General features: G+C 41.9%; 1 protein-coding gene across 1 annotated transcript; it reads right to left on the reverse strand.

Moving 5' to 3' along the window:
* Window positions 1–518: 518 nt before the first annotated feature.
* Window positions 519–11,555, reverse strand: LOC147866255 (isocitrate dehydrogenase [NAD] regulatory subunit 3, mitochondrial-like). The gene is made up of 4 exons (XM_087316625.1): window positions 11,023–11,555; window positions 10,256–10,495; window positions 1,077–1,155; window positions 519–992 (listed from the first exon to the last, which is right to left on the reverse strand). Exons 1-4 carry the CDS (start codon window positions 11,497–11,499, stop codon window positions 718–720), a joined length of 1,071 nt encoding a protein of 356 aa, XP_087172751.1. The 5' UTR covers window positions 11,500–11,555; the 3' UTR covers window positions 519–717.
* Window positions 11,556–14,723: the final 3,168 nt, after the last annotated feature.

Here is a 14,723-nt window from a genome sequence, read left to right on the forward strand (position 1 = left end):
TTGCTAGCTCACTTGGATAAAAAGGAACAAGTGCTAGGAACAAACTTTAAGGATCTTGGGCTATCCAACCAAATGGATTCAATTTTAGTTGGAATCATTTGTTATATCCTCTTCTAATTGACTTAAGACTTCAAATCTATTTTATATGCTAAGGCTACTACAATTCTTAGTCATATCTAATGAATTAGACTCAAGTTTATCAATAACAACACTTCGAGAGAAAAGTGAGAAGAAGATCGTTAACATTATTATGTAGCCCTTATTGAATTTACCAACACAAAAGAACAAGCTGCAGCCAAGCCTAGGCTCATAATGAGACAAGTCACTACATCAATAATAGGAGAGGATATTGTTGCATAGAGCTTCCCAACAGAAGGATCAAGATGGAGGATGAGAGAAAAGCATAAGTAGATATTTAAACAAGAAAGTAGAGATTCACCATCTTCTCCTAAAATAGGAAAATAAAGAATACATTTGGAATGACTACGAAACTCCTTTCTTTTCTCTATCGTTGTAAAGACACTTCAAAGTTGGCCCTCTTCAAAGAAAGAACATCAAAATCATGCATTGGCTTTACAATATGAAAATCACAAGCTTCATTTTGGCTCATATACGGTTTTATTAACAGCTCACTCCAGGATCTTTATGGACAAGTTTTCTTGCCTATACTTAAGTTCAATCATCAGAAAGAAAAAATTGGGAATATTGGAAGAAAAGTTATCCTAATTTTTCTATGACAGCATCAACCATTTCTTGGGTTTTACTGTTGCCACCAATATCCTTTGTGCGGTGAACACCCTCCTTGATCACACTCATTACTGCCTGTTCGAGCCTATCAGCAAAAGCTGGGAATCGTAGGTGGCGCAAGAGCATAGCCGATGACAAAAGCAATGCAGTTGGGTTCGCCCTCTTCTCTTGTACCAGCTTCTCGTTGCCCACATTACCTGCTGACGCTCCTTGCTCAAAGATGGCATGCTCTGCACCCACATTGCCTACAGATACAAGGGCCATATCAACATTGAATGAAAGGCCCTTTTTGCAAAAGTACTGAACCAAACCTCAAAGAGATAATTTACCTCCAGGCATTACCCCTGTTCCGCCAGCTATACCTGCTGCCGTATTCGCAACAAGAGTTCCATACAGGTTCGGTGTTACCTGTGCAACCAGCATGAGACTTGATTTCATAATGACCCCTTTTTGGCTTGAGAAAACATAGAACATACCTTGATAAAGCCATATAATTACTAGTTTTAACAAATGTGATTTCTTAGGAACATCAATCATACATTTCCAGAAACTCACCTACTTACTTATGTGTAGGTATAATTTTTTAATTTATACATTCACAACCACAGGGTTATGCTGAAGGACTAGCCACTTGCAGCGAACATCCTTCACTGAAGGATGTTTGCTCATTTCCAGAAACTCGCCTACTTACTAATGTGTAAGGTGATATCCGTGGGACAAAAGGGATACAATGTGAAACGAATCTAAGGATACGAGTAGGTAAAGTAGGTGAAAAATGACAACCGAGAATGAGGAAGGTAATGGAATACGTGCAGCAGAGAATGAAGGCCGAGAAGAAAGGATTGACTGAAGCGCACCAAGCAGAAAGGGAAGCTATAAAACGAGGAGCAGAATCGGAGAGAGAAAGAGAGATACACTAGTCTAGGGAGGATTACTGTTATCTGTCTGACTGTATGAGAAATTAGAATAGAACTCTGGCCGTGAGCCGTGTAACCTTTGCATCTGAATCTATTAATATATCTATCTATCTTTGTGGGTCTAATCTGTTCAAGCATATATCTGTGTTATTTGGATTTGCTATCTTAATTTCAAGTACAATTTACAAGGCCGGTTGTGGCCGACTGTTTTTCGAAATCAACTAGCCGTGCAATCCCTGGTTTCTTGTCCACCACTACTTACCACGACCCCTTGACCCGATTACCTTAGAAGGAATCGAAGGTGTTATCTCCGATCAGAGACCAACACAATTTGGCATGCCCAATTCACGTTGTGCAATACAGTGAACAACGTAGGTGGAAACCCCAGCCGCCATTACAACGCCCAATCGCACCACGCATTCTCGGCTACCCTCCCGCCGCGCCGAGCCAGCCGAGGAAACTGCAGACTCTGCCGCGCTCACATAGCAATCATCACCGGAGCCCCCGGAGTCACACCACTCGCCAGTAGCGGTCACTGACACACAGTCGCACATAGGCTCTGACCTCGCCGCACCTCTGAGTCCTCCCGAAGTTACCCAAGCCGAGTTCAACCCCTTTCCGGCGTTACCAGAAGACCCGGACTTCGACACCATGCCTTACCCGTATCCCCGTTATACAAATGGCCCTAACGCGGAGTCTCACATTCGCTCTTTTGTGTCTACTTGGCAAGCCAACCATTTGACGCAGTGTCTCAGCGCTGCGGAGGTCGATGTCTCCAAAATCGCCGAATTCACACTATCCCTCAACAGACCCTCGACATTTCAGGACGTTCGCACTCAATTGCTCGAACTTTTCCACCGCAAAATACCTAAGCGGGAATTGCTCCGCCAGTTCTACGCTATATTACAGGAACCGCATGAGACGGTTTCTCAATTCACGATCCGATTTCAGGATCTCTATCGGCAACTCGCTCAAAATGTCTCCACGAATCATTTAAAAGACATGTTCCTTGCTGGCCTCCGGGGGCCCCTCCACACAACTCTCACCTTGTCAAATTTTTCCCAACAAACCATCGAGCAAGTGGTTGCTCGCGTCCTCGCAATAGATAGAGCCCAGCATAGCACTTCTTTTTCGATGGGCCCACTCCAACACGCTTTGCCGACCCACGAAGAAACCCAGTTTCAACAAGCCCTCCAATGCACAACGTGCACCCAATCCGGCCACTCGGCCGTGGATTGCCCTCTTCGCCCACACTGCCCAATCTGCCATTCTCGGGTGCATACGGTCGAACAATGTGAGGACAATATGCTTAATCGAACAGCCTCTGCTCCTGTACAACAGATCGACCCACGTCATGATCACGCTCAACAGGATGATTGTCCCCCACCACGGAATAGGGACGCCGAGAGGCCTTGGTACGGCGATCGGCATCCCCAAGACGACAGCTAGCGACCCGAGCCGGATCGTTATCGCCGAGATAACCAATACCGACCGGAGGAGCCGCCCTATCTCCTAGATAATCAACCGCGACCCAAGGAAGATCACTACCGATATCGCAACGACCGCTATTGTCCGGACGACGACTATTACCGCTATGATTACAACCAAGAGGACTACTACGAACCGAGGTATCCACAGCACGACCGATGGCCTCCCTATAATAATCGCAGACCCCCACCCTAGGACAATAATCAACGACCCTTCGACGGCACCCCTGGCCCAAGTCTCGAGAAAATACTCCTCATGCCCAGACCTACGCCTCACCGGCCCAAGAAGATCATCCCTCACAAAATCAAATATCCCAATTCGAGCAAGGGGAATCTAGCAACTCGGCACCAGTAACATGCTTTAACTGCAACCAACCAGGGCTTTAACTGTACACCTAGCAAAGCCGGGCATCGGTCCACCATTAATAGACCCAAAACCCCGCGGTTAAGTTGGTAATCAAAGGCCGCATTGTTCACGGCTGTATTCTCGATGGGGGTTCGGGTGTTAATGTCATTAGTGAAGCTACATGTCACGAACTCGGCATCACCCAATGGGAGCCATGTCCGTTTTGGCTCCGAATGGCAGACACCCGTTCCATTTGACCAATGGGGTTAATCCACCACTTGCAGTTCATTCTCGGAGGCCACACTTTCCCCATCTCAGCGGTCGTGTCACGCCTCGATGCTCCCGGGGCATACCCAATGCTGCTCGCCAACATTAAGCAGCACAAGCAGCGGAATATTATCTCCTTCCGCTGCGGAAAAACTAAGATCCATGTCGTCACGGAGGAACGGATCGCAACTCCTCCCGATGCCAGCCCGTTATATGCCGAAGGAGTCCACATGCTTGACGACCTCACGGATGAAGAAATGGACCACTTCCTCGAGGAACACCCCACGATCGTTCCTTTGTTTGAAACTGATGTTCTCACGGCCATCGAACCGTACATATCCGAGCCGGCCCCTAAAGAGAACGAGGATCCGCACGAACCTGACCCACAGTCCATCGAAGAGTTATGACATGCCGCCACGCGCTTGATCGGGAATTTGTTATCTCTCAGAGAGTCAAGGCGTCCACACTAGAGGAAATTAATCTCGGTTCCCCCACCGAGCCACACACCCTTAAAATCACGAAAGAACTAGCTTCAGAGGAACGACCAGCCCTGGTTGGGCTGCTGACTGATTACCAAGATGTCTTTGCCTGGTCGTACAGCGACATGAAGGGGCTCGATCCCCAATACTACCAGCACCAAATTCACCTCCAGCGCAATGCACGACCCGTGCAACAACGCCGCTACCGGATGAATCCCAATTACACGGCTAAAGTAAAGGAGGAAATCGACAAACTCCTCCGAGTAGGGTTCATTCGGCCAGTAAAACAGGCAACATGGTTAAGCCCTATTGTCGTAGTTCTGAAAAAGAACGGGCAAATCCAAGTTTGCGTCGACTACCGCAATCTCAACGCGGCAACTGTTACAGATGCCTTTCCTCTTCCGTTCACAGATGGCGTCCTTGACGCGGTGTCTGGCCATGACGGGTTCAGCGGCTATAATCAAATCCGAATGATCTGGACAACCAAGAGAAAACAGCATTTGTCACTAAATGGGGCATGTTCGTGCCAATCGTGATGATGTTTGGTTTAAAGACAGCTCCGGCCACTTTCCAATGAATTATCGCCGAGATTTTCGACAATTACATTCTGGCCTTTATGCAAGTCTTTCTCGATGACTTTGCCGTGTATGGCCAGAAGAACGAGCACCTCGGGCACTTACGCATTTGTCTAGAGCAATGCCGGCAAGCTCGGCTAAGCCTAAACCCAGCCAAGTGTGCTTTCATAGAGCAACTGCACTACCATGTCATGGGCATTGACTCAAGAAGGAAAATGGGTCCAATGCAACAACGATTCTGTTGGGATTAAATGCCCTATGGGTTTATCCAATTAAACTAGAAAAACGTTTCTATATAATTTAATATTTTCGAATTTTTGGGAGAGTTGTATAGTCTCGTTTTTGGAACTGTACTACAACTTCTAAAATAATATTTTGACACTGAACAGGATTCCAGGACAGGGTTTCCACTCAGCATTAAATACATATTTATGAGGCCATGACTTAGCTGTCCAATCAGCATTTAAAGCCCTTCTTGTAAGAGCATATTCTATGTATCTTGAATAGCACATATTTATATATGTGTGTCTGCACTCCACAGTTTTTTGAAGTTGTGGGCTTTTGTTTAGCATAACTGTTTCTGCTTTCTGTAATCTCTCCTATGTGTTAGTTTCTATATCGTCATTGCTCAGTCTTCCACCTTGAATAAGTGGGAGTTTTGTTTTTCGTGTCTGTTCTGTATTCCTTCTTTTACCATGGCAAATACATCAGCCAATGTTGGGGTAGAATTCAGGAAATTTGACAACAATAGATTCAACTTATGGAAGGTTAAAATGGAAAGCACACTTTACTTCCAAGGATGTGCAGAAGCATTGGAGGAAAACAGATCAGCTGGTATGGACGATGCAACTTGCAAACTGCTCAATCGTAAGGCAGTTCCACACATTTACATGGCAGTACCAAATGAAGGGGCTGACTATTGGTCATAAGTTATGGACCAAGTTGAAGACTATGTATGAGTCAACTACTACAGCGAATCAAGTGCACGACTTGAAATCTGCAAGTAAACACATTTCCAAATTCAGTGGTGTACTCAATCAACTTCAAGATGCAGGATTGCAAATCTTCGATGACAAAATGAAGGCAATCTTCTTACCCATGACATTGCCTGAAACATGAGAGGCTCTTGTAGTCTCACTCTTAAATAGTGCAAGTCTTACATTTGATGGAGTAAGAGGAGCAATCCTTAATGAAGAAATCCATTAAAAAGCAAGTGGGGAGTCTTCTAGTTCTATCAACAAAACAAGAGGGAAGGCTGCAACAATGAATTGGTCAATGCAAAGGTACATAAACAAAAGCAAGGGGAAACAAATCACTTGCTTTCAGTGCGGCTGTAAAGGCCATAAAAAGGCTAATTGTAGATTTACAAACAAGAGCTTGAAAGAAAGAAGTAGAATCAAAAAGATACAATAGAAAAGACACATGATGTGTGTAAAAAATGCAGGGATCTTAGACTAACTCTCACACAGCAAGATCACTTAGAAGACTTAAGGAAATATCAATAGATTAGGGAAAACGAGCACTGAGTACAAAGATGTAGAATGGTTTATATAACTAGTTTCCACAGGTAGGTGGAAACCCAACAGTCACTTTATTAGGTTCACACTATTATAACTATATTCACACCTAACAGCTACTTAACTAGGTTCATACTATTCTAAGTATGTTCACACCCAACAGTTACTTAACTAGGTTCACACTATTATAACAATGTTCACACCAAAGCTTTCATAGGATACACATTAAGTGTAACAATGTGCACAGCAAAGGAAAACAAAGGGAGAAGGAAAATATAGCCTCTAAAGTCATCATTGAGGAGATTCTTGACATTGACATATTGTGTGTTGCAAATATGAGAATTACTGATACAACTTTAGTAAATATATTGTTAGCAGTACAAGATTGTATTCTGCAGACTTGGATGATTGGTTATTGTGCATCCTTTCATTGCACTCGTTATAAGGAGTGCTTCCTTTCATTTTCTGCAGGAAACTTTGGGAAAGTTTACCTCGGCAATAACTATACTCACAACATCGAAGGACTTCACATTGTTCAAATGGCCATGGGGAACGGTCAAGAGCTAACACTAGACCAAGTTCGTTTTGTTCTAGGGATTAAGTAGAGCTTCTTGTTTGTGGGACAACTTGATTTATAATGCTATTCTACAATCATAGGTGGATCTTGGAAGATTGTACGTGATCCAAATCTGATTGCCCAGGGCAGCAAGAGAGGTACACTATTGCCTCCCAAGTCAAGCTCTTCTTGGTCAATACATTGCGATTACAAAAGTAGAAAATGGTGTCGAATTGTGGCACAAAAGATTAGTCCTTGTACATTCTACTCTCTTCTTAGAAGTCGATTTTGCAACGACTGCCTTTATGGAAAAAAAGTGAAGAGTTCTTATTATGGTGGTTCTTCCTAGAACATAGTACCACTTGAGTTCATACACTTTGATTTATGTACTATGCCTACTAAATCCTTCGGAGGCACCTTAACATTTAATAACTTCCATTGATGATTACTACAAAAACTGTTGGGCATATCTAGTAAAGGATAAGACTTGAGTGTTTCCTGTTTTCAAAATATTTGATGCCTTTATTACTACTCAAACAGGTTACTACTCAAAATTGGGGAACGTGGGTGAAATGGTTGTTTGGTAGTTAAGTGACTCTTGTACTACCAAACAGATACAATAAACTAGGAATAAGGGAGAATATCGTGGAAAAAGTGGAAGGGAAAGAAGGCATTTAAAGCGTTGCAGGTTCTAGAAAGAGAAGGCATTTAAAGAGTTGCAAACTCTAGAGAGAGAAGAATCTAGGAAGAGAGAGATAATAAAGATGAAAGAGAGTGCAAGTGTGGAGTTGGCACCCTCCAACACATGTCTGGAGCTGCCACTCTCCAAAACCTCCGACGGTCCAACATTGAGTCGACTGAGGAGTTGATCAATGGCTTGCCATGAAAGTGTCTTAGTAAACAAATCGGCCACATTTTCTTGAGTAGGACAAAAGGCCAAGTTGATGACTTGTGATTTCACTAATTCACTAAACCCAAAACATTTAAATGAGAAACTAAGGGTTTTACACCTGTAAATGCTTCTACAGGGGTCATTGTAGCAAATGCTTTTGTTGGGCACCGGTTGATGATGTAGACTGTGGTGTTGACAGCTTCATCCCAAAACGAGAGAAAAAGATCAGATTGAGAGAGCATTGTCCAAGCTATCTTTCGGACTATCCGGTTCTCCCTTTCTACCACACCATTTTGTTAAGGAGTATTGAGCATAGAAAACTGGCGAGCAATGCCTCATTGAGCACAAAAACGGTGCAAAGCTTGGGAGATAAACTCTCCACCATTGTCACACCTGATCTTTCAACATTTCTTTGATGTCTTGTCTCCACAAGAGCTACCCATTCTTGAAATTTGCTGAATGCTTGAGATTTTTCTGCAAGCAAATAAACCCAACACTTACACGAAAAATCATCAATGATAAGCATTTAGTAGCGTGAACCACCAAGAGTAGTGGTTTTCATTGCGCAATAACTCCAAGATAAACGTTACATGGCGAGTGGTTTGAGGGGGGGAAAGGCTCTTGATGTTACTCGCCATGAAAACAAGCAACACATGGGGTATTGGGAGTTTTGAAAGGAGGAAGACCTTCAACTCGCAGCAACGAGTAGAGCCTTCTTGTGCCACCAACGCATAACAGCCTTGAAGAGCCTTGAAGTACAAGAAGATGAGATTTTTTCCAAGGGGCTGTGGGAACTTTTCAGGCAGTATAAACCCCCTTATTGTGTGCCACTAGCTACAATATGTAGGCTGTTAGTGTCCATGACTTCCAATTTTGTAGCCAGTCAGGCTGAATGTGAGTGATCCTTGTAGCCACAATCATGACAAGTGAGTTCCTTGTAGTTTGGGTTGTTTGTTGGTCTTGGATTGGTTTTGTTGTAGGAGTTGGCTATTGTGCTTCCACTTTCCTTTACTTTTGGCATGGAGAAGCATTTCATTAGAAGTTTGAGCACTTTTTTCCTTGTGGGCTTGTCTTGAAGCATGCCAAGAAACGTATTCATATCATGAATCTTGAGGTTTGCTAGTTGACTCTCAATAACTATCATTTGAGCATGATTAACACTATGATACCTGTTTTTTATGGTTGTCATCCATTCATCTTGACATATGGATTCCAAATCTAGAGCTCCATTTGGATTGAATTTTTGGAACTAAAAATACAAAGCGTAAAGATTTTCTCAACATGGAGTATATTCTCAAACTAGCTCCGGAAAATGTATGAAATGCCCAAACATGGGTGTCATTCAGGAAACAAATAATTTCCTTGAAGATTCAGTTAGACGCATACCTCTTTTACACGTATCATGGACTCCAAGGAATAACTCTCTTTAAGTAGACGTGGAGGGGTTTTTGAGGACAACCATTTATTAGCAGAGGGAAATGTTATGAAGCAAGACATTGAGGCCTTGAGTCAGTTGGAATGCATGCTGGCAAAGCCACAAAAAGGCTGAAGACATGTTAGTTCATTCATCGTACATAAGGGAACTAGAAAGGGTGCTATATAGTTTTTCCTGTCCACTTCATTGATCATCACCATCGCTTTCTTTTTTTTGCAAGGAATGCCTCCTACATAAACATCAGACCTAGTATGGCCTTCAAGAAGAGATACAGATTTCTTGGCTACTTGCTGAACTTTTGTTATCTTATTTCTTGATCCTATAGTATGTTAACACTAAAACAGCTATGACGTGTACACCACACTTGCATAGTAAACATCCCTTTTGCTAACACGTATCTAGTTTTTCTGAAATTCTGTTCTTCAATTTCTTGCTCACTAAGTAATCAGACCATTGCCCCTTTCTTAGAGCAATTCTAAGAACTATTCGCAGTTACTTCACAGGTAGGCCCCTAATGACCAAAAAATGACCCAGAACTAATAACTCAATCCATTACTCCTTTATCAGCGACTTCGAATAAGTGTTACCAAATGACTTCACAGGTACACTTCCAACAATCAAAAAAAGTCTCAGAAACACGCACAGAAAGCTGGGAAATAGAAGCAAAAACAGAGGATATTGTTCCAAGTCATTAACGTTGCATTCCAATCCCTTTGTTGATCATCCTAGTGAGAAAACTACCTGACCTGTCCCATATGAAATGGGACACATTTCAATGATATCGCATGGCATCACTAGAAAAGTAATAGTAGCCTAAAGAGTGTCTTGTAGTACTGTTGGGAGTCATCTAACTTATATATGATGTCGGACTTGCATAGACAAAGGGGATGTTGTATGACACTGCCCTAGATAAAGGGCTCAAGATAAAAGTATAATGCCAGAATCAGAATAAGACGTATTGAAAATTTTTAGCAATTAGAGAATGGTTTTCGTTTTTTAATCCTATTTGAGCTCTAGAATAAAGAGAAGAAAGTTACCATAACATCAAATTGTTCAGGCTTGGCCACAAGTTGCATACAACAATTGTCTACAATTATTTCATTGTACTTGATTCCAGGGTATTTCTTGGACATTTCTCGGCATGATTCTAGGAACAGACCATCTGCCAGCTTCATAATGTTGGCCTTGTGCACTGCCGTCACAACTTTCCGATTGTTAAGATAAGCATACTCAAATGCATATTTTGCAATACGTTCAGAGCAAAATTTTGTGATCACCTGGAAACAAAAACAACTCAGCATTCTGAATCACTAAGAAATGTTAATGACCATGTGATCATAACAGAGATGACACTGAAATTAGAAGAATGCAATGTACTGAATAGAATATTAGTCGTATTGCAATGGTTTTCAAAAAAACATATCAGTAGCATGAATCTCAAAAGGTTCTTAATAAGTGAATTGCACTTCTTACCAAAGGAAGTGAATAAAATTCCTTAAAACGTAGCAACACTTAAAAATTAAAAACTTTTTTTTATTTTTTGAATACATCAAAGGAATGAAAGGAAAATATATCATAATCTCCTGTGCCAAAGTAAAAGGAACTTCAATATGCAGGAAATAGAGAGATACAGAAATTGACAACCTCGTTAGCCATAGCTTAAGGACATGTACATAGCTTAATGATGTTATCTTTTTAGTTGAAAAGTCCCCAGACCATTACTGTGCCTTTCTCTAATGGTCTCTTGTTTGAAATTCACTGGATTAATTCGAATAAATGAACGAGCTCTGAAGTTGAAGGTTACCTTGAGACTCTCCACTACACCAGGCACAACTTCATGCTCGAGCCCGGAATATTCCCCCTCTGTATTCTCTCTGATGACAACGATATCCACATTGTTGTGACGCGTGGGTAGGCCCGGCAAGTTGAAGCAGTGGGCAAGCGACGCAAATATGTCCAGTTCCTTGCGTAGCTGCACATTGAGAGAGCTGACACCTCCTCCCACAGGTGTGGCCAACCCTCCTTTGATGCACACCTTGTTCTTCCTGATGGAATCCATGACCTCCTCGGGAACCTTGTGCATTTTTCCGCTCACTTCAAAGACCTCAAACTCCAGAGGGGCGTGCATGGCTGTCATAACATCCACCACCGCACCTGTCACCAGAGGACCAATGCCATCCCCTGGGATTAGGGTTACTGTGCGAGGGGCGCCATCACCTGGTCGAGGCATGTATGTGACGAATCTCGAATCAATATGGCGACTATATGATATTCTGTACATGATGAAGGAGCGATATATTATACCATGGCCTGCCCGTCCTGCAGAGCCGAAACCACCACCACGTCCAGCAGGACTACTCGCAATATTATTATGGACGAAACCTCCGCCTCCGCCTGTCTTCTTCTTCTTCTTCCTCACTGCCGCTGCAACCGTCGAAGAAGAAGAAGAAGAAGAAGAAGACAGGCGGCGAGAGGCCAGACGCCAGAGCAGCGCCGCCGCCGCCGCCATTGGAATGCAATAGAAGAATGAAATGGAGTCGAGACGAGGAAGGGGAAAGGGGAAAAGGGAAAAGGGCGGAGGGGGGGGGGGGGGGGGGGGTTGTTGGTTCAGGTTGGTTACTTACTTTATCACTCCACTCCACTCACTTCCTTCCTTCCTACTATTCCTAGAGAGAGCAAAAGAGAGAGAGACTCTAAAATAGGCGGAGTGGAGGACTAGTGTGTGTGTGTGTACGTTCTGTGGTTCCTCCAGCTCTTTGCTTTCTTTGGTTTTTTTTATGTTATAACTTATATGTTGTCAAAATGAAGGGAAAGAAAGAAACCAAACCTATAAACCTTTAAACCATTAAAACTTTTAAACCTTAAAACCAAACCACATAAACCGAAACCGCTAAACTGTGAAATTCAAAACCAAACCAAACCGAAGCCGATAAACCGCTAAACCATGAAATTCAAAACCGAAACCAAACCGGATCATAATATTTGAAACCAAACCAAACGGTTTATTTATCATTGAACCAATAAACTGTTAAGCCATGGCTTAACGGTTGGGTTCGGTTTGAGCCGAAACCAGGCCCATTGTTATATATATATATATATATATATATTAATGAAGGGAGTGGGAAACAACTTGCTTAAAAGAGAGATGGTTAGATTGTACATATTATCAGCTTCGGAGGTCAATCACCTATGAGACTAAATATATTAATTATATTTTCACCTAATACATGTGAAAGTGAGTAGCAACTCTCCACACTCAATAACTTTACTAATGAATGTTGCAATCGAGAGTGCACATTACAGTTGAGAGAGAAATTTGTGTTAGGATTGGGTTTAGTTGACGATGTGTGGAAATGATAGTCGAATGTGGTCAACAACATAGAGAGTTGTATCAAAGTGATACTCAAACTCCTAATCTTGTTTCAGGCAAAGTGTGCATCACGTTTTCCCCAATGACCCATGTCACATGGTAGTGCATATGAGTTAAGTCGGATGCAATGGTTTGGATGGTCGACAACAAGATGGCATTATGAACATGTTGAGAATCGACCAACCACAATTGGTTCCACGTTCGTATGCGAGTGCAAAGAAACGAACAAGATAATGCACAGACAAGACAACAGAGATAGATACAGAGGCACAAGATATTTTATGTGGAAAACCCGAAAGGGAAAAACCACAGGAGCCCTTGAACTCTGAACTAAATCACTATATGGTTGAAGGGTTATACAATAAGAAACTAGAAGGCAACAACCTTGAGTTCTTCTTCGTCAACAAACGACTACAAAGTTATGGTGTTGTAGTGTATTTCGTACACTACGTGAAAAACGTATAAAGTACCCGATTCAATAAAAATGAAGAAAAAGAAAGAAATATTAAGATATATATTACATGCATAGGGCAAGATTCAACCCTTGTACCTCCATGTTAATAATTTGTAGCTTTACCACTACACAAACTCATCATGAGTGTTAAAAAAGTAGATATCCCACATAGAAAGTTATTCATGCATATTTTCTAGGACTAAGCTTTAGTTAGAAGAAAAAACGCATGATAGAAAAAAAAGCTACACATGCACATCTAGCGTGCATAAACACTATAGTCGATAAAAAACGCATGAGGTTAGAAAAAGTATGTTAGAGAAAGCATATAGTCTATAGATAAAAAAAAAGCATGGATTGCTAAGACTCTCTCATCACTATATAAGGATGGGGAGCACAATGTAATAAGGGGGGAAAACTTTGGAAATTGGATATATTTCTAAAAACACCAATTAATAAATTATATTCGTGGGATTCACGAAATAAACTATGCTTGTGGGATTCACGAGGTTTCTATATCTCTCTCTTTCAATCTAAATTCATACTCTTATCTTAATATTGATTAATGTAATACAATATACTTGTGGGATTCACAAGTTTCAATCTCTCTTTCTTATAATCTATTTATATTCTTATTAGCCTTAAAACTCTCTTCCTCCTAGTCCAAAACCCTAGCGGTTCCCACTCGACTCACATAACGATCCGGCGCTGAAAGGCATGACAACGACTCTGTTCACTCTCTCCTACAAACACTCAGCCTTAGTTACAAAGGCAACAAACACATTGTAACTATTACTACAATGTGTTACAAGAAGGCAGTGGCCTCTACGAAAGAAAAGAGAATAGTGTATGAACTGAGTGAAGCGAACGCAATGAGATAGTGAGTGAGGGGCGCCATAACTGTGTTCGTAACAACAGACGTAAAGAGCCTTGTGAGGCTGATACACTTCACACATAGAGTGTTGTATTCTGATCTCTCCATTATATATCCACTGTATAGTGAAATTTTGTTCTCCATGGTTTTCTCCCGTTACATGGTTTCCACGTTAAATCTGTGTACACTCTTTTCTTGTGTTTTTGACTTGTGCATTTCAACATATTAGTTTCTTGTTAAATAACGATTAGTTTCTCTACAAATTGGTAATAGAGCTTGAGGTTCAAGCATGGAAGGAGGTGTGTGCGGCTTTCCAAGTATGATAATTCTAAACTCACAGAACTATGTAGACTGGAAGATCAAAATGGAAGACCTCCTCATAATGAAAGACATGTGTGAGCCCGTCGACAGAGCAGATATACCTAAGGGGGTATTGAAGTCTGATTGGAAACTTCATAATAGAAAGGTAGTGGCCACCATCAGACAATGCGTCGATGTGAGTGTCCTTCAGCATGTGGCGAACGACACAAATGCCCACGAGATGTGGCAGAAGCTGTCAGGGCTATATGAGAGGAAGAACACCCTCAATAAAACCTCACTGATGAGAAAGATCATACGGCTGAAATACAGAGACAGTGAAAGCATCGTCGAACACATTAGCACATTCATGGGGTATGTAAATCAACTTGTTGCAACTAGCAATGGGCACGGTTTCGGCTCAAACCGAACCAAACCGTAAAACCATGGTTTAACGGTTTATTGGTTCCAAAAAAATTTAATGGTTTGGTTTGGTTTGGATTTTCGATAAAC

This window comes from Azolla caroliniana, unplaced genomic scaffold (assembly GCF_043228905.1).
Source record: "Azolla caroliniana isolate FFs.n. ecotype wild unplaced genomic scaffold, voAzoCaro1.0.p SCAF_3, whole genome shotgun sequence".
Classification (NCBI taxonomy): Eukaryota; Viridiplantae; Streptophyta; class Polypodiopsida; order Salviniales; family Salviniaceae; genus Azolla; species Azolla caroliniana.

What these genes read in the sequence shown, in the direction of transcription:
- LOC147866255 (XM_087316625.1), bottom strand. Translation starts at nt 11,499, where the DNA reads ATGTACAGAATATCATATAGTCGCCATATTGATTCGAGATTCGTCACA. An exon ending in GTGTAGTGGAGAGTCTCAAG is followed by an intron (nt 10,496 to 11,022) that starts GTAACCTTCAAC and finishes TTTTGTTTCCAG; the next exon opens with GTGATCACAAAATTTTGCTC. An exon ending in AACAGGGGTAATGCCTGGAG is followed by an intron (nt 993 to 1,076) that starts GTAAATTATCTC and finishes TTGTATCTGTAG; the next exon opens with GCAATGTGGGTGCAGAGCAT.